This window comes from Gopherus evgoodei, chromosome 9, assembly GCF_007399415.2.
Source record: "Gopherus evgoodei ecotype Sinaloan lineage chromosome 9, rGopEvg1_v1.p, whole genome shotgun sequence".
Classification (NCBI taxonomy): domain Eukaryota; kingdom Metazoa; phylum Chordata; order Testudines; family Testudinidae; genus Gopherus; species Gopherus evgoodei.
Window position 1 is genome coordinate 32518699 of NC_044330.1, and position 27250 is coordinate 32545948.

The window sequence follows — 27250 nt, forward strand, 5'->3', positions numbered from 1 at the left end:
TTCGGCAGTGTGCTTTGACATACTACCCCAGCAGTACATGTAGACACACACTGAGAATCCTGCCATGGCATAGATGTGAGCCAAGGCTCCAAGCAGTTCATTAGCTCTGGCAGCACTCAGATGGTTTTGCACATTCCCGCTGGGGAGGCACGTAGACACTCAGGGCTAGACAGCAGCTCAACAGTGTTCTTTGGGAATGCTGGTGTTAGGCGCCTAACAAGGCAGTTAGGCACTGATGTCCCTTTGTAACTCTAGCCCTATTATTTACTTAGGTTCTGTCTACACTACAGCCTATGTTAGCAAAACTTATTTCACTTGGGTGTGAATATTCCCCCCTCCCTGAATGCATAAGTTACACCAACATAAGCATTCGTATGCACAGCACTATGTTGGTGTGGAGAGCTTCTCCCACAGACATAGCTTATGCCGCTCATGAAGGTGGTTTTATGCTAACAGGAGAGCTCTTTCCCATTAGCATAAAGCATCTTCAACACACATGCTGCACACGGCAGCTTTACCAATACAGCTGTGCCGCTGTAGCACTATTTGTATAGACCTGGTCTCTTCTCAAGCTTTTTTCGTGATGTGGACCATATCTTGTGGGAGTGTCCTTTGAAGCACTTCCCATTGCATTTGCAACTGCATGACCCACCTTCCCTCCCATTCATATCGCATGACATCTTTGTGGCAACTACACCAATTACTTACTTGGAGAGTAATATTAGGAAAGCATTTAATATATATATTTAGCTGTATTTTAATGCAAGTTAGCATCTGGAAATAAAGAGCCAGCACCCTGTGACCAGCCAACTCTCCATTCCCAACCAAATTATCCTTCCTTTATCCTTTAGAGCTTTCTGAAATAAAAGTCCAAAAATGAGAGATTGAGAAGTATAACTTTTTAGCCTTAACTCTCTATTGCCAGGCTTCTCTAGGTTTAAATCAGACTTTGAATTTTAAATGTATTTGTGTGTGAGAGAGAGAGAAAGAGAATATATGATCCACATGGAAAACAACTGTAATAACCATTTAGGAAGCATCGTTTGCTGGTGATTTACTTTCATCCTTCTCAGCAAGAAATTCAGCTTATTTGCTCTTAGTTCTGTGAGACAAAGAGCAGTGGTTTTCCCTGGTTTAACACTCAACCTTCCCTATTTATTTCACATTTTAAGCCAAGGTGTTTTCATTTATTTACAGCATCAACCTCGGTTGAACATTAAAGACTTGCATATATAACTTAATTCTCCATGGGGTTTCTGTCAATCAAAAGATTACATCACAGCACTGGCATTAATTATTGAGATACCATCTTGTGGACTGATGTGGAGAGTTAACAATACAGAAGGAAAGCTCTAGCTGTCAGTTTGTTAAGAATACAGATCACAGTTACTGCCAATTGTGGACAAGAATAACGGCCTGAGCGAGCATTATTTATCCTGAAGGTTTTTTAATTTCAATTTTAATGATTTATTAGAGACTGTGAAACAATCTCCTTTGGATTTTGTTCATGTTTCTAGCCTTTACAGTTAATAATTCTGAACTGACTGCAATATGTTGGTGATGGATAGCCACGAGCTACAAATTTACTCATGCAAAAATATTCAAGATTCACAGCAAATGTTGCTTAATGGCCATCTTTGAAAATTGGGTTATGAATCTTTTATTTAAAAAAAAAAAGTTTCCCAGAGGATGTACTTTTTCAGATATAGGTTGGGGTCCATGCACAGCTTTTGTTACACTGGGACAGAATTTAGAGGCTGAGGCTATTGCGCTCTCAAGGGTTGGTTCTTCCTTTAAAACCCCTGACAATGGGGAAAGTAGCCCTTATTGTTGTTTTACACACAGTAGCCATGAGGCTCCAGCCAAAACCTATGCCCAATTGTGCTAGTGCTGTACAGACACATAGTAAGAGACAATTCCTTGTCGATATGAGTTTACAATCTACATAGACAAGACAAACAGGGAGTGGAATCAAGGGAGTATTATTATCCCCATTTTACATATAGGAAAATGAGGCAAAGAGAGAGTGTCCAGGTTAATACAGAAGTCTGTGGCAGAGCTGAGTATTGACTCCAGATCTCCTGAGTCCTAATCTATTGCCTTAGCCCCAAGACTATTGTTCCTCTTGAATTCTAAATGGCTTATCCACCTCTGCAAAACCTCTTCCATTGCCTGAATCCTGCAAATGTTGCTTTGTTTCCTGCATGTTGCAAACTTTACATCTCTTGAATTGCCTTTGTCTCTAAGCTGACAGCTCCATAAATTCATGTGCCATCTGCTGTATGCTCATTGTCAGTATCCATACTTAAATCATGTAGATAATATCTCATGGGAAGAGTGTGTTTCTCACATTAAGAGACTGTTTCCCTTGTAAATCTTCCCAAGCCTGATGTTTTGCCCATTATACTATGAGCTTCATCAGAGAATCAGCATATAAAAGCAGATCTTGAGGCTTCACTCCACTGATTAAGGTTTCCTACTGCTCCACTGTACATGTTAATCTACAGTATCTTAGATTTGCAATGATTTGAAGTGAGGGAAGCAGGTAGAACTATGTTATAATTGTCCAAAACAATATCTTATGAATCAGCATTTCAGTTGGTTTCCAGTCTTCAGATTTCTTACTTCTCCTTCCCCTGACAATTTGGAACGTATCTTTCCATCTGTTTTCACTCCCAGACCACTGCTTCGTATTCAGTAACAAATTCCTCTTTTGTCTATCAGACACATTACAATTGCTGCTGAAAAGTGATGTCTAATGGCACAAAGGGATTTAAACAAGATCGTTAATTTTAAGGGGGTAATTTTGCAGAAGTGCATACTTCCTGGTAACAATGATCCCTAATTGCTACAGAAACTACGAAATTACATCCAGATTTTGAATATAACCAAAATTCAATGACGTTGGTATCCAGAATTTTGGTCAGCCCATTATAAAGATAGAGGCACTTGCAAATTTTGGTTCTGAGTTTGGATTTTGAATACTTCTAGATTTTGGGGGGGATTTTGATCTGAGGTATGAAAAGGTCCTATCTCAAATAATCACCAAGTACAATAAACCAAATGCATTACTAAGCAAAGGAAGATGGATAGCACAGTAAGCTAATACACCAGTCTTTCATCCAGAATGCTTGAGTTTCAATGTAGTGTAGAATGAGTCTAATCTCACTGTTCACGAGTGACCATTTACCCATAACACAAAACCTCCACATAATTAATCTTGATTATCAGTCAAAATGCAGAAAGATTTAACAACATAACGGGAGAAGGCAGATACCATGTTTTGATCCTGGGTAGGGAAACTTACATAGCACCAATGATTGACTTTAATCATAGTGTTAGCGCTCTCAGTTTACTCACTGTTAAAATTATATGGTGGGGGAGGAGTGTGGAATCCACTAAGTAATAATTCATGTTCTTTGCAGTCCATCAAAACATAAAATAAACTTTGCATGACTCCCTGCAGTGTTGTTATTGTAAGACTATAATATTAATCAAACTACATTTTCCTTAGCATTTCAGAACTCCTCAATCAAATATTTGACACTGAGTTCCTTATTTGAATTTGTCATTTCCATGCTTGGGCATCCTCTTTTGTGTATTGTGGGTATCTCCCATTCCCACTGAGTTGAGAGCGCTCAGCACCTCACTGGGCTACATAGGTATTAATCATCTATTCTTTTCTCTTAGTATTTAATGCTATTTCCTCCATGCAATGCCTATTTTCCTACCATTCTCTAAAAAAAGAAAAGCACTGAACATCATCTAAGGCTATTGTGATTCATACGGAGACCAAAGCTCTGGTCATTTTCCCTGTCTTCTAAAGAGCAAATGATGAGGATCACAACAGTACTGTTGTTTTTAATTGGGGAAAGAGCCTCTTGTTAACTGCTTCATTTGTTTCACAGAAAAAGGCCATGTTCTCGGCATTCCTTTCTAGACAGGGCTGGTTATGGGGTCATTCTAAACTTGTAATGTCTCGGACGCAATTTGTTGCAAACAATGGAAAGGGAAGCATACAGAATTTAGATATGGATTTTTTGCCTAAAAGCAGGGAGAGAGATGGTTACCATAACGAGAAGGGGAGATTTAAATTACATGAGTGCAAAAAGCACTGAAGTGAGTGCACATGAGGGCCTCAGCAGAAAACTCAGCTACTCTTTTGCACACCGTGTGAGGGAAAAGAAATTGTGAAACCAGGGAAGAGAAGAGAAATACGAGAGAGGGACCCGAGAATAGGGAACAACCAGAGTGGAGTAGTTCAGGCAGGTAGGAAGAAGAAAAAAGTGGAACAACAGAGGAAGAGAGGAGGGAAATAATAAGAAAAAACAAAATAGACAGTAAGGAAGAAAAGAATGTGGGGACTGGGATGGAAGGAGAATACAATAGAAAAGAATTAAGATGTTAAGGCTGGAAAATGGGTTTTATTTCTCTTTACCTGCCTGTGTTTTATAATACTTTCTGGCAGAAAGTGGGAAACTGAAGAATCTTAAAGGGGGGTGGCAGGGGATTAGATTGGTATCAACAAGAGGTTGTTTGTGGAGATCTTTGGGTTCATCAGGTTTCAAAGTTGAAGGGATTATACCAGAGCTTTCCCCTCCTCAGTACAAAGACTGACTGTACATTTCTATCCTCACTTTATCAGCCTTACTGTAGAAATGTATATGGTAAGTTACCAGATGGTTAAGGCAATCTAGGAGTCACTCTGCATTTGTTCACCTACCATAATTAGAAGTCTTTGCTTTCAGCCCTACTGTTAGTTGTGAAATCTCAACACTCTACAGGTAAAAGTAGAATCAGGCCCCTTCTTTCGTAATTAGCTAGCATACAACCCAGCTAGAAGACTGAAGAGTTATTCTAAGATTGCAGATTTTACTGGCAATAGAATGGCAAGGTACAAGCATCTGCAGGAGATCTGGTATGAACTTAAATTGTGCAAGCATGCTTAACTTCATTCTTTTTGACCATGTCACATCATTTGTGATGCTTTGTATTCTTGCAGTTTAAGATTGCACTCCAGTGGCTCTCGAATACATCAGACTTAATTATATAGCCCAATATTTTCAGTAACAGCCTAAAATTAGACTCGTAAGTCTATATTTGGACACCTAAATAAGTGGCCTCATTTTTAAAAGTGTGGTGTGGCCAGACTCTCCCACTGAGCTGAGTGGTTCTCTTTAGGATATGCTTCATAAAAATATTAACATTCAAGTTATGAAAAAATCAGGGTGTGTTGGTGGTGGTTTGATTGTAGTGTCCAAAGTTGTACTCGATGCTTCATAGAACAGTAAGGAAGATGCAGCTCATGCCCTGAAGGGCTTCCAATCAATGCACCAGATTCTGCCATCCCTACTCACAATGAGCAATACCTTACTACACATGTAGTCCCCAACAATTTCAGTGGGATTACTCACATAGTAAAATACTACTCAGTGAGAGTAGGGGTGGAAAAATTAGGCCTTACATGTCTGACATCAGTCAATGAGTGAAAAATTGAGCAAGGAAGGATGTGGATCACAGCAATGTGATTGCATGGCTATTCACACTGGAAAGTACACATTGTGGTGGTATGTACAAAATCAAAGGAAGATGAAGATTCAAGACAGTGAATACATTTGATTTGCTTATTGTGGGTTTTGTGGAGGAGGTGATTTTTCAGGCTTTGAAAGTAATAATCCAATAAAGAATAATACGGATGCCTTTGTGCCATATTGTAACATCTATTGTCTACAGAATAAACAAGGCAATAGTGCTGGCTACCTTCATAACTACAAGGATAGGAAATTATATGTACAGGGGAGCTTAAATGCTGCAAAATTCAGGAAAATCTGGAAAGCTCCCTAAGATTTTCTATGCCTGTAGACTCCTGTTGTCCCCGATTAGGCAGATTATATCACTGTTATTGAAATGATATTGCAGTCATGAACTCTGGTTCCTACTGGCTACATTTCCCAGCTTTTTCACATTTGGTATTACAGTTCTTCTGGGCCTATGTGAAATGTTTTCCCTTGTCTTAGCTCATTCCAATAAACACATCACAACTCCACCACACATAATCAGTCACAACTGGCATTTTCCTCAGCTCCAGTAAGTTCAGAACTGCACGAAGTCTAAATTACTTCTGTCCCAGGAAACTGATTCTTTGAGGTCAGGTCAAGCTCATCAAGGAGAAGAGAGTGCAGAGAAGTTTGTGTTACAGTCTCTTGAACTGCACCTATCATGCATAAATAGACTTTGCTTCCATCATAACCAGAACTGTAAAGACACTTAACTATTGTATTGCCAGTGCTTCCCCATGATGGCAGGTAGAATGCATGTTATGGGAGGCAGATGGCCAAGAAGCTAGGACACCAGACTAGGAGTTAGAAGACTTGTTCTTGCTCTTGCCATGTGACCTTGGGTGATTCACGTCAGCATTTGGTGCTTTTGTTCCCTTCTTTTTCGATGGAAGCAGGGCAGGGACATTTTTATTATGTTTATTTAACAAAAAGGGTGCCTAATGTTTTTGGGCCTCTGGGCACTACTACAATAAGTCTAATGGCAGGCTGAGAGTTAAACTTTTGCAGACATAACTGTTCATATTTTTAATTAAATGAAAAGATCTAACAACTTGATTTACTCCAAAATAATCAATAGGTTAGTACCTTCTGCAGTTTTTGTCCTTTGAGTCACTAGGAAAAAGTACAGTGAGAAATAAACATCTATTCATTCTTTTAATCTCCTTCTTCAGTCAGCATCAGGATCATTTTTCTTAATCCAAAGATGGAAATATTTATTTATGGAGGACTCCAATTTTTTTTAAACTAGGGAGTTGAGATAGAAACAAACTGCTGCTTCTGTTTTCCATTCAAGATTTACATTAAAAGTATCCACTTTGCTTCTAGTTCCTGTCATTGTCTCAGGATGTGTTAGAATGTCTGCATAGCATTTACAGTAAAGACCAATGAAGCAAGTAATTGCTAAAATTAAATAGGATTTTAAAAATGCATTTGTGATATGTTATAACAGACAGAAAAAAGCTTACACATGGAGGAAAACTGTTAAGCACATGATAAAGCAGCCTTACATGAACATCTGGTGAAAGAATAAATTTTCTCTGCATCAGTAGATTCTGCATTAGCGCAGTGGATCTAACGCCTACATGGGCAGCTTGTCAGCTTTCTGAGACAGCTGGTCACCCTCTCTTTGGACATTAGATTTCAGTGAGGAGACTGTCTGTCTGCATTAGTCTTCTCTTACTGCTCTACCTTTCTTCTATGACCACCCCAATCCTCCCTGTTAATCAGATTATGGACCTGAGTATCGTCTTTGAGTCACCCCTCTCTTTAGCTCTGTCCATCAAGGCCAAACCCTAATCTTGTCACTTCTTCTACATATCATCTTTAATATCCAGACCTTTCTTTCTCACCACACAACAAGAACTCCGACCCAGGCCTTCACATCTTCCACCTCCTCTATGGAAACCTCCTTCCCTCAGTCTTGCCTCCCAGCTACCCAACTGATCCCATTCAAGTCCTTTCAAAAGGCTGCTGCTAAAACCATCTTCCTGGTCTGTTATTTTGGCCTTATCTATTGTAATGCAAAGAAAAATAATAGCGTCAGCTTGCATCACAATGTTATAGATACCTATGTGTGGAACTGGAGAGGCTGTCGAGAAAGAATTGTTGAAGCAAAAAGGCAACTAAAGACCAGTGGCATATCTTAGTTTTGCCAACGCTGAGATTCTGTGCTGAGTCTCTCAGAGCCACAGCACAAAACTCACAGCCCAAAGGAAGAGGGGACTAAGGCAGATTTAAGCCACGTTGAACCTTCCACCACACTGAGCTGGTCCATGGGCTGGAGAGGCCCCTGGAGGCCTGTTTAAGTTATATTAGCCTCCCAGGAATGTCTATGGGCTGCGTACTGCCTGGAATATCTAGAGAACTGTGTACTGCAGCCTCCTCCTCAACACAATTCTCCTGCCCCCAGCATGACTCCAATGCAAGGGGGGTCCTCAGAGGGCAGCCATGCAGCTGTTTTCTGCAATTCCTGCACCAGGGGAATCCTCCTTGCCCAGATGTGTGGTGGTGGTTTTTTTTAGGGCTCCTTTCTGACACTCTGACCCTTTTAGCTGGCATACAAGGGTTGGAGTGAGGGTGAGGATCTCAGCCCAGGTATTATGAGCACCAGGTATAAAGCATTTCATATTTCCTGCAAACTTATTGTGGACTCCTTTGATTTGGGAAGAGATCTTATAATGTTCTGCCACTTCTGCACATTTCCTACCTACTTGAGACTGAGTGATGTGATACAAAGAAACAGTTCTACACATGTGACCATCTAATCTGCATTGAGTCATTCACCATGTGTCTTGTTTTCTTTAATAGAGTTGGCATAGATCCAGATGAAGATGTGAAAGCAGAAACTGCAAGCCAGGCAAGTTACAGCTATTGATATATCTGTATTGACTAGCATAATGTTTAGTCATGTTTAGTTCATGTTTCTCAGTGTAGTAACTGAAAATCTTTAGAGCAGGATTATCTCTGCTATAAATGCAGAATATGCAAGTACAAAATAGTAGGAGCTTCACATATTTTGTAACTGTTTATTCAGAGGACAGGTACATACTGTACATTTTTCAGTTTCACCGGGGCACCAGAATAACTCTATCTAATACTGGGTTTTGAGGACTGCATTACAAATAAATATTGACATGATGAAATATTAGTAAAACAGTAGTGGAATTGCTGCTAAAATCTGAATCTTGGATTAGCTATCAACTGTATTTATGAAAACAAAAGATTTCAGAACAATGCTCAGTTCCCTGGATTAAACAAAGGAACTATGCATGATTTAAATTCTCGACTCTGAGCATCAGGGTAGGTCAGGTTGCTGACAACGTACATTAGTCCATCAGTGGTTTGAGCATTGGCCTGCTAAACCCAGGGTTGTGAGTTCAAACCTTGAGGGGGTCACCTAGGGACCTGGGGCAAAATCAGTACTTGGTCCTGCTAGTGAAGGCAGGGGGCTGAACTCGATGACCTTTCAGGGTCCCCCAGTTCTATGATATAGGTATATCTCCATATATTAACATACATTCAGGTTAAAAAAGCTATAGGCCACTAGGGACCAAGGAGGCTATTTGAGAAACTGAATGTGCTTATCTGTCACCCATTGTCCCTGCCTTTTTCAGTGTCTATGTCTGAAAATGTTTAAAATACAGCACTATGTGATGTCCTAACCCCAGTCAGATTCCCTGCTGGACATTCACTAGGGTGCCAGGTTTGGACCCATACACTGGAGTTGTGTGCTTCTGAGCTCCCCAGGAACTGAGCAGCTCCAGGCACTCTCTCTTACTTTGGCTACTCAGCTGACTCCATGGGCAGAGACCCTCCTTGGAAGTGGGACCTCCTGGTCCCTAGGTCCCAAGACCAGTGCTGAACCTCCGAGACTCCCCAGTAGTTTAAACACAACCTTCCCAGAATGTCACCCTTGTGGGCACTCACCCCTTCAGAGATACAAGATAGTAAAAGCAAATAGATTGACCTTTCAGAGGAATTTCTAAAACAAAACATGCTTTCCTCATAGACAGCACATGCACAGGTCTAGGCAATCCAATAAAATACCTGTGTATCATTCCCTGCCTCAGTTTCCTCACCAGTCCTGAACAGTCTTTGGGATTTGTTCAGTGTCCTTTCAGAGTTCCAGGTCCTCACTCCTCCAGCTCATGACTTCTCCACCAGATTGTGGAGTCTCCTGTCTAACCCTGGCAGCCAACTTCCTTCAGTTTCGACTGGTCCAGCACTCAAAAGATTCCCTCTCACTGAGAAAGCATTCCCTCTTCTTCCTTTCCTTGAACTTCTCTGCTTCTGTGTTTTTAAAGGCCTTCACTAACACCTCTGTTTCTTTGATCCCCTTCTGGAGATTTTCCACTCTCCTCTCTTAGAAATCTGGTTTTACCTACATTGCAGCTACACTAACAATATAGACAGCAGTATCTTTTCCAGTTTACAGCACTCTAGGACATACTGATCAACATCAACGATTATATTGCATTGTACAATATAAACATTATTTCACCTTAATTGTGGTGGGTTGTGTTGTTTTTTTCAGGTGATTGGAGATTGTGAAAATGTGCTTGCACTAGACGTCAGTAGATAGAACTTCTAATTTTTCTTTTTCTATTAAAAATGAGAAATACATATTTGTGAATAACAATAAGGCACCTACTGACCCAGACTATGTTCTGTTAATTAGCACCTAGTTCTATTGGCAAAACTCAGCAGCACAATAGAGTAGGTGTGAATAAATATCACACATTCCACCCCCAATCATATCTAAATCAGCATACTTTATTGTAAATTATTTTTAGCTAGCTAGGTAGTCTTGTTGCTCTGATTTCCTTTTTAAATGTTTACTATTTTCATTTCTCTAAGAGCTACAATTAAACGTGTTATATTAATTTTATTAATACAGTTCTCTATTTCATTGTGTTCTTCTTTTTTAATTTAGTACTATGGACTGTTCTTCACTTTTTCTTTCAGATTGTTTTTTTAAAGTTTTTCTCTTTTCCTCCATCAATATCTATCTTTTTTTCTTCTTTTGTTTTAGATCATTCATTTTTTCTCTCTATTTTTCTCTCACACAACTTCTGATATGAGGTATTTTGTTTTGTTTTTTTAATCTATCTTCCATATTAACTTTCAGTTTTCTTCATATATCAGCTATGCTCTTTCATACTACAGGAATTTTTTTTTAGAGGAGGGGCATATCTTCTACTTAAATAACTACTCTCACCTGAATGAACCTTGAAGCACTATTCAGTCATATAGGACATGTCACAGCATGAAGCTCAGGGATGGGAAGTGGCACTCGTGCACACAAAATTTTTGGCTAAGGAGATTGGCAAAACAAACCTCATACTACTGTGACAAGTGTTTGTGATCCTTAATGTCCAAGAAGAGCAGCTAAGACCTTGATTTTAAGTGTTCAGCTGAATATGACACACGGTTCATTGGGTAGAATCTATTTTATCAAATTCAAAAGGATGAAAGGCTGGCAAAGTCACCACTGTTGAGATTTAGACCTTTGACTCTGGTTTTCCAAATCAGAGGGAATTTCATACCTGTTTTAGAGAGGGACTCGTTTCATTTACTGCTTTAGAGAGGGAGACATGATGGAATAGTTCAAGAAACACAGTCACAATAAGGGGCAAGTTATGACTGGAACCTTCCCATTTGTTTCAGAGTAGCAGCTGTGTTAGTCTGTATCCGCTAAAAGAACAGGAGTACTTGTGGCACTTAGAGACTAACAAATTTATTTGAGCATAAGCTTTCGTGGGCTACAGTCCACTTCATCGGATGCATGCGGTGGAAAATACGGTAGGAAGATATATATACACACAGAGAACATGAAACAATGGGTGTTACCATACACACTCTAACAAGAGTGATCAGTTAAGGTGAACTATTACCAGCAGGAGAGAAAAAAACTTTTTGTAGTGGTAATCAAAATGGTCCATTTGCAGCAGTTGACAAGAAGGTGTGAGGAACAGTAGGGAAATAAACAGGGGAAATAGTTTTACTTTGTGTAATGACCCATCCACTCCCAGTCTTTATTCAAGCCTAATTTAATGGTGTCCATTTTGCAAGTTAATTCCAATTCAGCAGTCTCTCATTGGAGTCTGGTTTTGAAGTTTTGTTGTTGTAATATTGCGACTTTTAGGTCTGTAATGGAGTGACCAGGGAGATTGGAGTGTTCTCTAACCGGTTTTTGAATGTTATAATTCTTGACGTCTGATTTGTGTCCATTTTATTCTTTTACATAGAGACTGTCCGGTTTGGCCAATGTACATGGCAGAGGCAGGACTGCCCAGAGGGGAGGGCAAGTAGGGGCAATTTGCCCCGGGCGCTGCAGGGGCCCCCACGAGAGTTTTTCGGGGCCTCTGGAATGGGGTCCTTCCCTTGCTCCAGGGGCCCCAGAAAACTCTCAAGGGGTCCGGGCCCCTGGAGCTTCTTCCACGGCGGGTCTTCAGCAGCAATTCGGCGGCAGGGGGGTCCTTCCACCCTGGGACCCATCGCCAAAGTGCCAGGTCTTTGGCAGCAATTCGATGGCAGAGGCCCCCGCCACCGAAGACCCCAGGCCCCCTGAATCCTCTGGGTGGCCCTTGGCAGAGGGACATTGCTGGCACATGATGGCATATATCACGTTGGTAGATGTACAGGTGAACAAGCCTCTGATAATGTAGCTTATGTGATTAGGTCCTATGATGGTGTCCCCTGAATAGATATGTGGACAGAGTTGGCAACGGGTTTTGTTGAACCCAGGACAGTAGGACACACAAATTAGATTCACCACTACCAGAAACATGGGCTGAGTAGTCTTACTGCATTACTGGTACATGCTGGAGCCACACTAATTAAATATTGCCAGTAGATCACTAGCTTTTCTTAACAGTGATGAATATGTTTTCAGGTATCTAAAAGGGTGTCATCAGGAGGGGAGAAAACTTGTTCACCTTAGCCTCTAAGTATAGAACAAGAAGTAATGGGCTTAAACTGCAGCAAGGGAGATTTAGGTTGGACATTAGGAAAAAGTTCCTAACTGTCAGGGTAGTTAAACACTGGAATAAATTGCCTAGGGAGGTTGTGGAATCTCCATCTCTGGAGATAGTTAGGAGTAGGTTAGATAAATGTCTATCAGGGATGGTCTAGACAGTATTTGGTCCTGCCATGAGGGCAGGGGACTGGACTCGATGACCTCTTGAGGTCCCTTCCAGTCCTAGAGTCTATGAATCTATATTTCCCTCTGGGGCAAGAAGAGTGATCCAGTTTCTGAAGCTTAAGAAAATCTCATTGTCCATGAGGAGAAAAATAACCCCAAATCCATCCTGGTCAGATACTCCTTTTGTGGATTATCACTTTCACTGTCAGGAGGAGATACAGGAAGCTGTGCTTCAAAATAGCAGCTCTTGGCAGATTGTGTCTGTAATCACCACATGAACTTCGCAGAACCCTGATCTGTACACTAGCCACATCAGGGATCCCCTCCTCAGTTTCTTTTTTACTTCCCTAGTTCTCTGTTTTCTCAGGTGCATTTATCATCAAACCCTCTTGCAAAAACAGAATGTACAATAGGTTAGCTCATTTATTTCCACTCATTTATTGATGGGCTTTCATAACTCAGTTCTGAAAGGCCATCAATAATGTGTAGAAATAAATGAATGCAGTCAGTCCACTGCATATCCTACACAATTAGAATATAAACACACTAAGCTAATTCTGATGACCAGGCATACAGGATAGATAGTCATTAAGCTGAGTTGCAATGCCAGTCTACTACAAAAAAGACAAAGCTTTTTCTTGCAGTTTTTTTAACAAGAATCTAATTAATTTCCTCACAAAACAAAGATAGTTGATAAAAGCTTTTATTCAGCTGATTTATGTGTCTCAGCTATCCCATTAGGTGCATCTCCACACAGACTATGTGAAAGAATGTATTTTCTGGAAATATTTTGGAAGAATGCTTTAGGCATGTTATAGGTCTCAGGGGAAGCCCAAGCAGCTTACTGTACAACTATGAATAGCTCACCTGCTAAACTAAAGTTCAGAAAAAAGATGTGTTTAACTGTCCATTATTTCTTTAGCTCCTGAGAAGGAAAGTGATCCTACACTGCAATTCTCCCTACTAGCCTCTCATGCAGGCCTGCTGGGGAACTGCAAGTGACTTTTTGAAAAAAAATGGGTTATTCCTGTGTAGGGGTTGGAAGCACTGCCAATTTCAGTTCAGAGATCCTCTTATTTTTCCATCAGACTGCTGGCATAGTGTGCCCCCGACTGCCACTAGCCAACCCTGCAGGAAAAGCTGTAGGTTCAGCCTTTAAACCTGCAGATCCCCGAGGAGCCACCAGAGGTCAGGAGCATCCACAGCCCCTGCTGCCTCTCCACCATCCCTTGACAGTATTGTTCCTACAGGATCTGGGCTACGATGAATTCCCCAGGCCACCATCATTCCCCATGAGACCTCCCTGCACCAAAGGATTTTATGGCACGAGCGGAAGCCACACAAGTTAAAACTGAATCCTTCCACTCAACTCAATGGGAGCTGAATCAGCTCCCAGGAATACATTTTGTCCCATGTGCTACAGGTGTAAGTTTATCATGCTCAATCCTGCACTTCTGTTGATGAAACCGCCACAGACCTCATTGGGAGTTTTGCTGCTATGAAGCCTCGGGAGTCAAGTCCAAGCTGGAATGACCACTTTGCTTTTTAGTGTATTAGCTCAAGCCCTGCTAGTGCAAGTCTGTATACCTGCACTGAGAGACTGGCTTCCAGCTGCAGAGTAGCCATACCCTTTAGAGTATTATCCAAAGCCCAATTAAATCAATGTAAAGATTTCTATGGACTTCTGTAGGGTTTGGATCAGGTCTTAGCAGTGGGCAACCCTAATATTATGAACCTTATACGCATCATGGTGTGTATAAGGGATGAGATGTTTGTATTATTAGTTTAAAACAGAGAAATAATGAAATAAATAGAACTGAAAATGCAGAAATTAAAATGTTCCCATTAAGCATACCAATATATACCTCAAACTTAAAGCCAAAGAGGAATAAAACTGTAATGGAGTGTGCTATTTGGAATGCCCATTCCTATTTCTATTCCCAACCTGTTGTTAATTCTTATGCTATTTTTCACATAACACCCAGAGTGTAACTAATTACCCATCTAGTATATGAGGAGGTTGTAAACATATAATTCCAGACTGTGGCCATGATCTTGCAAGCTGTTCTGTAGGAGGCAGACCCCTGTGCCCATGCAGAGCCCAGCTGAAGTCAGCTTGCAGAATGGAGACCAATGTTTGGAATCCGTGCAGGAAAATACTGAAAACTATCTGCAGTCCCCAGTGGTGGTTCAGTTTTTGGGTGAATTTTTATTTTTTCTTATCAAGCAAAGAGAAAAAAATAGAAAGGAAACTAGTATCATAATTACTGGAAATATTATGCTCCCTTTGGAATTACCTTTTTGTAAGCCATGAACAAATACCATCTGAGCTTGACAGGAGTAAACTGAAGTAATCCCACTACAGAAATTTAACAGAAATATCATTTTTATTGATCTCAGAATATAGTGCTTCTCAGCTGCTTAATAAAATTGGAATCATTAATAAAAGTAAATACTGAATTATTCCACTCGAGCACCAGCTCAGCAAAGAGAAATGTGCTGGTGATCTGATTTGCCCATGAGCGGATTCACATACTGAGATGAAATCTGAGCCAAACAGTTTTTTTTTTTAAATAAAAAAAAAATGCAGGTAAATGTAATTTGGTTTGACAAGTATTTTTAATATCAAAACTTTGTTTTATTTATGTTTTTGAAAACTCTTTTGATTTCATACATGTATTTATTTTGCAGAGAGCTACTACTACGGATAAGACCACAACCAAGGCTGAGAGTGCGTGGCTGTTCAGAATATGGTATGGGTTTGATCATAAGTATCCTTTTATTCGTATAAACCATGGACATTAGCTTCATTAAGCTTTTCCAATGTGCTCCGCATAAGAGTCTAAAGAGGTGATAGGGAGGGAGAGCGAATCAGGCTGGGAACACCTGCCCAGATCAAAGTTTCATCAATGTATTAAAATGAATTAATCTTGCCTAATTCCAGGATATAAAATGTGCAGCAACAAGCCAGCTACAATGTTATTGTTCCAACTTGGGAGTGAATTCACTGCTCGGGGGAGTGAGACATTTAAGACCATATAAAGCCTGATTGTGGATGGCCCATATGCAAGTGAGCAAGGGCCCATGAAGTCTCCCTTGAGTCTCCCTGCACACAGTCCAGCCACAATCACCATCCCTGTACTCCCCTGGGCACAGAGTCTACTGTCTGCTTGTACATCTTGGTTCAGTAGCCATGCCAGAGAAGGTGCAGAAGGGGTGACGCATTGGCCCTGGTCACACCATCCCAGCAGGCATCCAGAGGTGCATATTCCACACGCCCTGTTAGGGGAAGAGTAGCAGTGAGCACATTCTCTGGGGGGCTCCCAGAAACACTGAGCCTTCCGGAGAAATAATGGCTGCTGGTGCTCCTGCTGGGGCAGAGCAGAGCCACTTTGCCTCCACACAGGCTGCACACTAGAGCCCACAGAGCCAGATTCTCCACAGCCATGCACCTTGTATCTCACCAACACCTGTGTAAAGTGGCTGTAACAGGCTATCATGCTGGCTTGGTATCGGTTTTACATGCACTTTGCACAGGTCTCAGTGATACCCCATGATGCAAGACAGTGGGGGAATCAGTGTTATAGAGCAGGTACCAATGCAGTGAAGATCACAGGAATCATTCTGTTGACTTCCATGGATACAGGATCAGGCACTAATTTGGTTACCCCATCAATGTACCGCAGTGCTGCCAGCCAAACTCCTGCTGTTCCATCATGCTGCACCATACTGGAGCACAGAGAAACATTCGTGGCATACATTTTTGTGTGTTTTTCTGGTGTGAACACAAGCAAACTTGGATGAGAACATATTACAATTGATAAAATGTTACTCCATAGCAATGCAGCTTCTTATTAGAACTCCAGTGAAATTACCTGTCAAAAAGTCTTCCAATAGGCAAGATTATTTGGTAAGAAATCTCTTTTGGTAAGAAATATAAATATACAGCCCCTAGTTTATCTATCCAGGCAGTTCTAAGGACCAAGAAGTTAGAATTAAAATGTTTCACTAGAACAGGCTTAAATTCACAGTTTTATACTTTCCAGGCACAGTGGAAAATAGCACATGCAATGCACTACAAAGGGGAAGAATATGTTTAAAAAATAATACTAAATGCCATCGTTGCTTGATTTAGATACACACTGATCCCACTCCTTCAGAAAGAAGAGCCTGTGCATCAGTAGGAAAGGGAGAAGTGGGCAGAAAAGGAGATGGTTAAGAGAAAGGGAGAGAGAATGGGAAAAGAAAGTGAAGACGGATGAGTGAAAGAGAAGGAAAAGAAGAAAATAAAGGAAGTAGGAAGACAAAATAAAGGGGAAATAGGGTAGGGATAGAAGGGGAAGAAAGCAAGAACCAGTGTAAAAAGAGCAGAAGACAGACCAAAGGGAAGGAAAGGGCTAGGGGAAAGGTGGACTTCAGGAGAAACAAGGACAAGGTCAGTGGAAAAAAGGAAGGGAATAGTGGAGAGAAAGAGAAGGAAAAAATGGTGGGACAGGAGAGAGGTTAGTTGAATCTATGATCCAGGTTGTTGTGAAGTAGCAGAGCAAGCGCCTCCACCATCTTTTTGGAGATACCCTGCATAATATAGAAATCCCAAAGGAAGAAGCCTTGTAGATCTCCAATTCAGGACAATAGCCCTTTTTTCCTGCTCAGTTTAGAAAGTTTGACTTCCAAGGTGTTTACATTTCAAGAAAACATTGTGTTTCTAAGTGAATTTTTGGAGGGGTTCTCAAACCAAAAGCAAATTTACATCTTAAGTAGCAATCTGTCTTCTAGTCTGGTAATAATCTTGCTCCAGTGATCTCATTTTCAAAGACTGCAGCCCTGCCATTATCCTACAGGTATATTTTCATTTTAAAAAATATGACTTCTACCTTTTTATTTATGCTGAAGACTTGTATTCAAATCCCTGTGGAGAAGGATGGTTCAACCCACGAATGCTTGGACTGACAGTTCTGAGCTTCTCTGCAGTGTGAGTCACTATTCTGCTTCTGAAATATGTTCCTATTCCTTAGAAAGAGAGACAAATTATCCAATCAAACGTTTCTTCAATATCTGTGTCCTTCTCTTAGCAATGTTACGAAGTTGTGTTGTTGAATTTAAAAGAAGAAATTAATACAATTGTCATGTAGTGCAGTATTTATGCCTAGTACAGGATTGCACAATACATTATGATAAATCGTTCAAAGAAAAGGTGCTGAAAAGTAATCATCTGTCTGGTTACACACTTAAGAAGAGTCCATGCCTGTGACATTTCTGTGGCCTGACACTTGCTGTAAGGCACCAACACCCACTCTTCTAGTAATAACGTCCCTAATGTCTGTTTATTTCATGTGACAAGGCACAATTGCAGCAATCAAAAGTTGCCTTATTTCTTGCTGTCATTCTGAAAGATTTCCTACATTGACTTGGAGAATGTTTTAGGGACAACATTGTAAATTCAGCCACTGAGGACCTGATCCAAAGCCAGTTTGAATCAATACAGGTATTTTCATTTGCTCTAATTGACGTTGGATCTAGTCCTAGATCGATAAGAAAAATACCTCTCTCTAACACTAAGACAAAAGAACATTAATATCAGAACAGAAAATTAAGAAATAATTTGAGTATCTGGATACTCCCACTGAATCGTGCATTTCAACATTGAGGTAAGTACAGAACAAGACAAAACATTTGGTATTTTAATGTGGCTAAATGTCTGAGAGTCTGTCTCTGTGTTCATATTTTTATAGCTTGGAGTGTATCACCATTTTGAGCTGTATAATACTAAAAGCTGATGAGAAAGAAAGGTGGGTGTGTGCGAGGGGAAATACTAACTATTTCAAGAATATTTATTGAGGTAATAGAATTAATGTCCCAGCACTGTGTCATGTACATGATCTATTATGGTTGTTTCAGTTTCCTTCAAGGGCAGCCATGTATTTGCATTGAATATAGCAAGATTTAACTAAAAAATAGAAGTGCAAGTGGAGTTTTTGATTCTTTCCATTTTGGGTCATTAGCACATGAGGATTCAGTCCACAGAAGGGTTGGAGTGAAGGTCCAGGACCATACCAGGAAAGGAACTGTGACTCAAGGAACTATCCTAGTCTATTCTTGCTCCAGGGTGGTAGTAATCTGCTGCTAACTTGTACCCACATCAGCTCCCCCACTACCATGGCTCCACCCATTCCCCACTTCTCAATCACTTACTTCAGAAAGGTAGCATGCAGTTCTGCCACATCCACTTACTTCGGGTCTGGGTAGCCTGTGTAGCAGTGAAAGGGGGTTCTTTCCCTTCTACGGAGGTATACAGTGCAAGTCACAATCTAGCCCAAAGAATGATAACAGTTTAGAACAGTGACTTACAAAGAACATTTTCCTGTTGTTCAATTACCACTGGGGATACATACAACTTAACCTATCAATTTGGGTTAAACAGTCTTGTAGCAGATTCTTTGTCCACTAAAATGTCCTTCTTTTTTCTTATGTTCGGGTAACTGCCGTTTCCCCGGCTTAGATCATTTTGCCCTCTCTGTGCTCACAATGGGCCTCACTACCCATTCTGTGGCCTCACTCTGGAAGAAGAATACAGGCTTATCAGTGTCTGTAACCCACTACATAAAGAGAAGGACATAGTGATGGTGAAGGTGAAGGAATGGTTGAGGGGAAGAATGGAGTGTTTTAAAGGGGAAGAAAAGAGAGAGAACATAATACATGTTAATATACCAATACAATGCATACTTTGTACTTCTAATAGATGAGCTCTCTTGTCAACATAACACATTAAAAGTTAGATTGAGGAACAACTGATACTGCAAGGCGAGGAAAAGATGCCCTGAGACTCCATAGAAGGAATGGAGTGAAGCCAATAAGAAGGGAAAGAGGAGGAAGACCAAAGGCAAGGGATGCATAGTAATAGATACTGCATGTAATGGACCTGGTCTCAGACTCAGCCTACAGCCAGGACTGATATTTTCCTGACAAAGGCATAGGGATGTGGCTGAGCCTGATGTGCCATTCCCACACTGGACAATAGAGCAGAGCATCCGCTATTCCTGCCTCTAATGTTGTGGAGGGGAAGCAACGAGTGAGCATTTGCAACAGGAAGATAATTACAAAATATATGCAAAAGCCTGAGATGATGTGTGTTGGTGGAGTAGTGAATGCTGGGATTGTGGTGATACAATGATAGGCCCATCTCTTTCTTGAGATAACTCTAGTGATTTCAATGGAAATTAGTCATAAATTCCTTTCAGAGCCTGGTTTAAATGCCTTCTCTTCTGAGTTTCTTTTACACATACTGTATTGAAGGTAGAAGGAGGAGGAGCCACACGCTCTTCCTTTACAAATATCTGTTGAATTTGAGGGGCCAAATTCCCTATTAGGCCAAAGGAAGCTGTGTTCAGGCATAGATATAGGAACACTAATTGAATAAATTAACTTTTCATGGAAAAGCTTACTTGAGTATTTCTGAAATTATTCACCATTCTGATGATTCTATCAGATTCTATCCTTTCAGAGTCTAAAGGAAAGATATTTATCGTCTTCCCTCTCCCCTTGAATCAGCTGAGAGGAATTGCATTGATTTTAAAACCTTTCAAAGTTTATTCTGTTTAATTTAGTAGATCCTGTTTTCTTTTTCATCCCTCGCTATGGCTTGCGTATAGGCTAACGGTACATTTTTACTTCATAGGCAGTCATTAGAAGTGTGATTGAGAAGTTGTGAGCACGCAGAATAGCCTTTCTTTTGATTACCAAAAGCAATATTATGCATTCCAAAGGAGGGAGAACTGACAGCCAAAGGGAATTTCATCATCTTATGATCTTCAGCTGATCCTTCCCTATATGATTACTTGTCATTGTCATGCCAGAGACAGATGCCTTGGAAAGAGAAGGGGAGTTACTATAGCAATGTCTCTTGTATATAAATTTCTCCTTCCAGATAGAAATTGAGGGGCTTCCTAGTTACTAACATTTTTAGTTAGATAGTGGTGATATCTTTCACTTATGTAGCACCTTTTTAATCTGAATGACACCAGACTGCTTTATTATTATTTGTTTGAATTGCAGTCGTGCCTAGAAGCTTCAGTCTGGGACCAGAATCTCATTGTGCTAGGTGCTGTACAAGCACAGAAACAGATGGCCCTTATCTCAGAGCTCACAAATGAAGTATAAAACAAGAGACAACTGAATATGGACTGACAAGGGAGTACAAGAAACGATGAGCCAATATTGGTCAGCATGATTGGCAGTGGTCTGAGCTCACAAGCAGCCTAACCGTTGTCAAGTTTTTTGTAGGCATCATGGCAAAGAGGAGTTTGGAGGAGGACGTAGCTTTTCAGATGCTTCCATGAAGCAAATCTCAAGCTTGAGGATGCCTGTTTGAAAATCTAACAAGTGGGTGATGGTGACCTGGTTTAGGTCCTCTCTCATTCTCACCACTGACCTAGCTGACTAAACTCCACAGCCATGCAAAACAGGAATTTAGGGAAGGAAGCAAAGAACCCTTTACCCAGCTGCAGCTTACACAAGATTCAGGTATTCATATATCAGAGGTGGGTGCAGTATAAGAAACATGGATAGACTGAAAATTTCAGGCAGGCTGAAAACCAGGATATGAGGTCTAACACGTCTGCTCTAGCAAAAAGAATCTTAAGACCTTTAATTGCCTGAAGTGGTCAGGATTTTGCTTTCAGTTCTCCTTCCAGGTGGCACTTAAAACTTCAAACTGCTGCATAACATCATTCTGGAGAACTAGTTTTGTTACTGACTTAGGGACCTATTCAGCTGCAAAGAAATCTGGCCACTGGAGCTCTTTAAGTCCCAGAAGTCTGCTGGCAATAGTCACACAGTGGACTGACCTATTCAGAGAGTGGGTTGGCCTGTTGTACAGGGTAAAAGTGGAACACTCTCCTGCTGTGTGGCTGGATCTTGGCGAAGAGAACTGACAGCTGGCTGCTCATGGAGCTCATGTAAATTAGTTCCTTGCCTCTTTGAGCAGCATTACTGAATATTCTTGTTCCATCCCACTCCCTCAGTCTGGGAACATTACAATAGCCCTAGGACTGTGAAGCCCTGTAGGAGCAAGAGAGACATGGTCTATTCTCTTATCTTGAATGGTGCAGGGTGCAGGAAAGGAGATGGACCTCCCCCAATGCCAGTCACTGTAGTTAAGGTCGAATGGGAGCTCCTGCCACCATCGGTGTGAGGTTTCTTTCTCCCTCTCTCTATAACTACTGTGATTACTCTTCATGGTGATAGCTCCTTGGGTTGAGGAACACCTCTTCTTTCTTTGTTAGCAGCTCCAACTCTGTAAGTGAGCTGCAGACTGTGAGATAATCTTTGGAATGGTCAACCATTTTCACTCTTCTCCTTAGCAGGCTGTCAACCAACCCAGAAAGAACTCATCCTCTGCATGGATGTCAGGGAGGCGCTGTCCCTAGGAAAAAGGAGAGCAATTGTGTAAAGCTTTATGTGGTTGTCACCAAGGAGAAGGGACCCCTCGAATACTGACCAGTTGCAGTGGCCAAGTATATCATAGAACTTTCTCATATACAGGATCTGCAGAGTCAGCTTTGGGTTCCATAGGGCCCCCAGAAACAATAGTATTAATAGCAACACTTGAAATAGCTCTTAACTTGCTTCAGAATTCATTCAACAACCTCTTTGTGGACACGCAATCTGGATTTTAAAAGCTGACAGTGAAAACTCTGTTCTTCGTTGTTGTGTAGAGAATCAGAAGATCTGATTTGGGGCCATCTCCTGGCCCTTTTCAAGGACACAAGACCGTAGAGGTCCTGCAAATTAACTTCATAAATAAACATGGATAATGATTAACACAAATAATAAGTGACCTCAGTTTGTCCACCATTTGGGAAAAAGAAACTTGGGATAAACAATTCTCCATTGAATATGAAGCTAAAGAGTTCTCATTTACAAAATTGCTCTTGTGTCAGTTCTCAATCTGTTTAGATCCTGATAGTCTCATAGACAAGAGAGGGGAACAGTATTGCATTGTAAGAGACATACTTTTAACTGTCAAGGTGTTTCTCCTGCATAACAAGTACACCTCTACCCTGATATAACGCTGTCCTCGGGAGCCAAAAAATCTTACTGCATTATAGGTGAAACCGCGTTATATGCTTGCTTTGATCTGCCAGAGTGCATGTCCCACCCCTCAAAGCACTGCTTTACCGTGTTATATCCGTATTCATGTTATATCGGATCATGTTATATCGGGGTAGAGGTGTACAACTTTTTTTTCAAATTAGTTTGTCCTCAGTGTGATGTATGAAAACGGAGGACATTATTTATTTTAAACTTTGTTTTCAGTCTGCAGACTGAGTCAGAATTTAAAGCATAAGAAAGATTTGTGTAGATAAGATTGCATGTCCCCTGTAATATTGCTATTGCAGTGTACGCAGTTATTGCTTGGAAAGCATGCCCAAAAAGTCAGTAACTCTTCAGCGGTCATACTGCATCCGACCATACTAGCATTTCACTCAAAGCAATATAGTAGATATAAGGAGACAACAGGGCATGTTTAAATAGAAAACACTTAGGGATTATACATGTTTGTAGTTTAAAACCAGTATTTCTTAATATAGTTGTTCCAGTGTGTCTGTGTGTTCGATATAGCATCTGTTAATTTCTTAATAAGAACTCCAACTCCCCACCCCATATTTTAATAACCAGCTCACAGATACAAGTGCACCCCAAACAGGAAGCTGCAAGAGGACTTTTCAGTGCTACCAAAACTTGCAACTATCTAGTCCCTGTAATAGTAAGAATTTTAAAAAACGGTGGGTGTGGGGAGACAGGGATGGAGAAGAATGGCATGACTTCAAAAAAGCCATTAAAGTCAAGTTTATTCTCTCCTTCTCTGGGTGTCCAAACTACCCATCATTCTTACTTCCTCCTAGGTCTGTCTCTCTCTTCTGAGTGGAGCTGTAAAGTCTTAGCAAACAAAGAAGCAGAGGTAAGGGCATGAACAATATTAGTATTCCCACTGAAGATGGTGGTGTTTTTATTATGATTAGTTTGCCATTACAGAGAACCTGAGGGTTGCTGACATTTCCCGATAAATTCCTGCTGTCTTGTAGGGGACAAGGGATAGAAACTAGAGTATGTCTTGGTACCTGCGCCATAACATTTGGTGCATTTTCTATAGTGACTGGCCTATGTCCAGGTACTTGAATAGCAAGGAGAGCCACAAAAATCTGAGCACAAAACCACCACCGATTAGACATAATATTCAGTAAAGATGTCTAGAATGTCATTCTCAGTTCCTGAATCTGTGGAAATAGGTGATATTTGGGATAAGCATAGGCATGTTACACATAATGCCCAGTCAAAATGACTTAGGACTTTTTTGCAAACCTAACCCTTGATAGTTAATTTTAGAGAGGGCAGTACTATAAATGATCTGACCGTATCTGTGCCAATGAAGACTTCCCCACCCTCCGCCAGAAAATCCATTGGCAGTTTCTGACATGGTTCTTGTAATATTCACAATGGAGTCCCAACAATGGGAGGAAGTAATAAAACTTTCAAAGGGTCACACAAATATTCAAAAGTTATAATAGTTATCTAAACCTTTTGGGTAAGCAAACTTAAACTGGAAATCCCAGGAGAGTGAGCTTTCTTGAGGGCTTCTGGTCAGTCAGGAAATATTTCTGGAAAAGCCCCCAGGTCCTGCCTCCAATATCATTCACCAATTCCTAATTAAACCATGAAACTTTTTCAGTTTGGTTCAAGCCACTTCCCTACATTTAGCATGCAACATTCATGAGTAAAGCCTTGCATAATCAGATCGGCTGCTGACACATGGCCAAAAAAAGAAAAAATTCAATATACAGAAACAGATAAATAGATTTTGTTCAAACTGAAAAAAATCACCTTTGGGAAAATATTAAGAGTAAACATATTTATCACAAAAGAAATTTGGGAGTTTCTTTCCCAGAAAGATACTGCCAATGTGAAGAAAGCTCATAGAAACACGAGAAAAAAAATATTAGAGTGCTGTGGTGACAAATTAAAAGGACAGATTAAACATTAGTGATTTCATGAAAATGAATGGAGGACATAATAGTTATAAAAAAGGGAAGGCTTCCACAATCAAAGAAGGAGAGGAGTGGACTAGACTAGAACAAGAGGTTGTAACTAGAAGTAATGAGATGAAGTTAAAAAAGTAAAAAAATCAGACTTATTGTCAGTCTCTCACTCCTAACAGAAAGATTTAATAAACTGTGGAATGTTCTCCCATGGCAAACTGGAAGCCCAATTGTTTTGTACTTTTAAAACAGAACTGACTAAAATAGCAAAAAAATATGTTATAGAGAACAAACCTGCATTGGCAAGAGAAGGGACTAGATCTATTAGATCTGTTCCATTTCTAATTTCTATCCTTTTATGGTTATATGAAATACCACCAAAATTAAGTTATTCTTGAAGTAGACTTTGTCAGACTGAAGACTTTTACATTGCTGCTAGCAAGCCATTACAGTGAATTTCTTGAACTCTAAAGTCTTCATAGTAATGTGCAGTGCTGCTGCCTTTGAAGGAATAAATAAAGGGACATATGGGGAAAACTTTATTGGATTTCAAGAAAATCAATGTTCAAAATAAACAATGAGTGTTGCAGACATGGGACAGGTGGGAAAGGACAATTGAGTCATCATTATTGGATTCTTAGAAGCCGGGCATGTTTTTGTATTAAAAAGAAATTCATAGAAGAGTCAGAAAATACATAAGCTTTTAAAGTTTTTTACTGAACTTTTTCTATCATCTTAAAGAGACAGGTATGGCCAAATACTATCCTCAAATCCTTGTGGATGTCCACTGATTTCAGACGGAGTTGCATGTTGGTAACTGAAAGCAGAATTTGACCCACAATCTGTAGTAGACAATATGATGTCCAATAGTTAGAATTTTTATTTAACAATATGATTCCCATGAGCTAGAGCATCTTCTACTGGTGCTATATAAGGCGTTCTCAAACAAAGACCACTTCTGTATACAGCAGTTGTCTAAGGGACTTCTCCCCTTCAGATCACAACTGTGTGGTCCACCTTCTGTTTGCAGCTTCATAACATTCTTGCGGTAACTATGGTAATATCAGGGAAGTATAATATAACATATTTTAATTACAGCTGGCTAGAAATCAGAATTCCCATTTTGCAGGAAATTCCAAAATTTCCAAACAAATTCCACAGAAACAGAACAAAAAATGACATTTCAAAATTTCACACAGAATGGGAATTCTAAAATTTTGTTTTAAAATAGAAATATCACTTTGAAATATTACCAAGGCTGCTCAGGAGGGGAGCTGGGCAGTTTGGGAAGCCAGGGAGCCTTGGTTCCCAGGCTGCAGAGGTGCTGGGAATCTGCATTTCCAAGGAACCAGGAGACTGGAGGCTCTGGGAGCCGGTCTCCTGACAGCCCACCTGGGAGCCCGGGCTCCCCAGCAGTCCATCTGGTGAACTGGCAGGAAACCAGGCCAGATTGTCCCAATGGTACCCAGCCTGGTTTCCGCTGGAATTTTCTCTGAACTAACACGTAACCATGGACTGTTTCAATATCAACAAATCCACATTTTCCAAAAGCAAAACCTTCCATCTGAAAATTTCTGACCTGTTCTAACTGTAATTTCCTTTAGCATGTTTTAGCTGCTGGAATTAAGGCATTCTTTTCAGGCCATCACCAAGTTCTTTGTGAACCACTGATGGTCTGCACAGTTTTAGAACCTCATTGCTATATAGCAGAGCTGAGAAATTCCAACCACACCTCACACTGATTGGTTACTCGGGGCCCAGTCCTGAAAGTTGTTGATCAGAGCGATGGCTGTTCTCAGCTCCCAATAAGGGCACACACCACTTGCCAGGAGGTACTCAACACATGGCAGAATCAGACCCTCACTAGGTTTTCTTTTTCTTTTCACATCACTGTGTGGCTTTATTAAGCCACCATTCACAATGGTAGCATGTTAGATTTGGACAGAGACAAAATGTAAAGCAGAAGAGAGATTTGGCACCTACAGTAACAAGATTGCATAAAGCACACTCCATTCTTCTCACAGACATGTTTCCAACAGAGCTGATACATTAATATTGACCCAGTGCCAAATGTTCCTGTATGGAGAAAAAGGCAACCAGAAAAATTACTACATTTAAAATTCTTGGCACTTTAGAAAAAGCAAAACATTTGCCAGTTCTCCCTTTTCATTCCCAGTACAGCTCTCCATCAGTTTCCAGCAGATGTAGCGGGCAAAATAAAGAAGTTTAAGGTGCTGAGCCAAAGCCTGTTGAAGTCACCAGGAGTCTTTCCACTGATTTTGATGGGCAATCAATGAGGCTCTAATCCAGATGGCATCAGCATTGACTGACAGGCACTAACTCTAGGTATGTGAAACAAAGTTTTCATCCAATGTGGTTTGCATTATTTATTTATTTATTTATTTTCTTTTCACTGTATTATTGGGACATTGTGCAGTTTGTACAGACAAAGAAGCAGCAGCCTGGGCTTGTATTAGTCCACTCAAGCATGAAATTATAGTTTGTTGGCTCAC

At 40.5% G+C, this 27250-nt stretch overlaps 1 protein-coding gene across 1 annotated transcript in view; it reads left to right on the plus strand.

Moving 5' to 3' along the window:
* SLC9A9 (solute carrier family 9 member A9) overlaps positions 1–27250 on the plus strand; it is a 340359-nt gene that overhangs the window by 243867 nt on the left and 69242 nt on the right. The window contains exons 13-14 of the mRNA XM_030575042.1: positions 8367–8415; positions 15394–15473. Coding sequence (XP_030430902.1) covers positions 8367–8415; positions 15394–15473 — 129 coding nt within the window. The remainder of the gene's footprint in view (positions 1–8366; positions 8416–15393; positions 15474–27250) is intronic.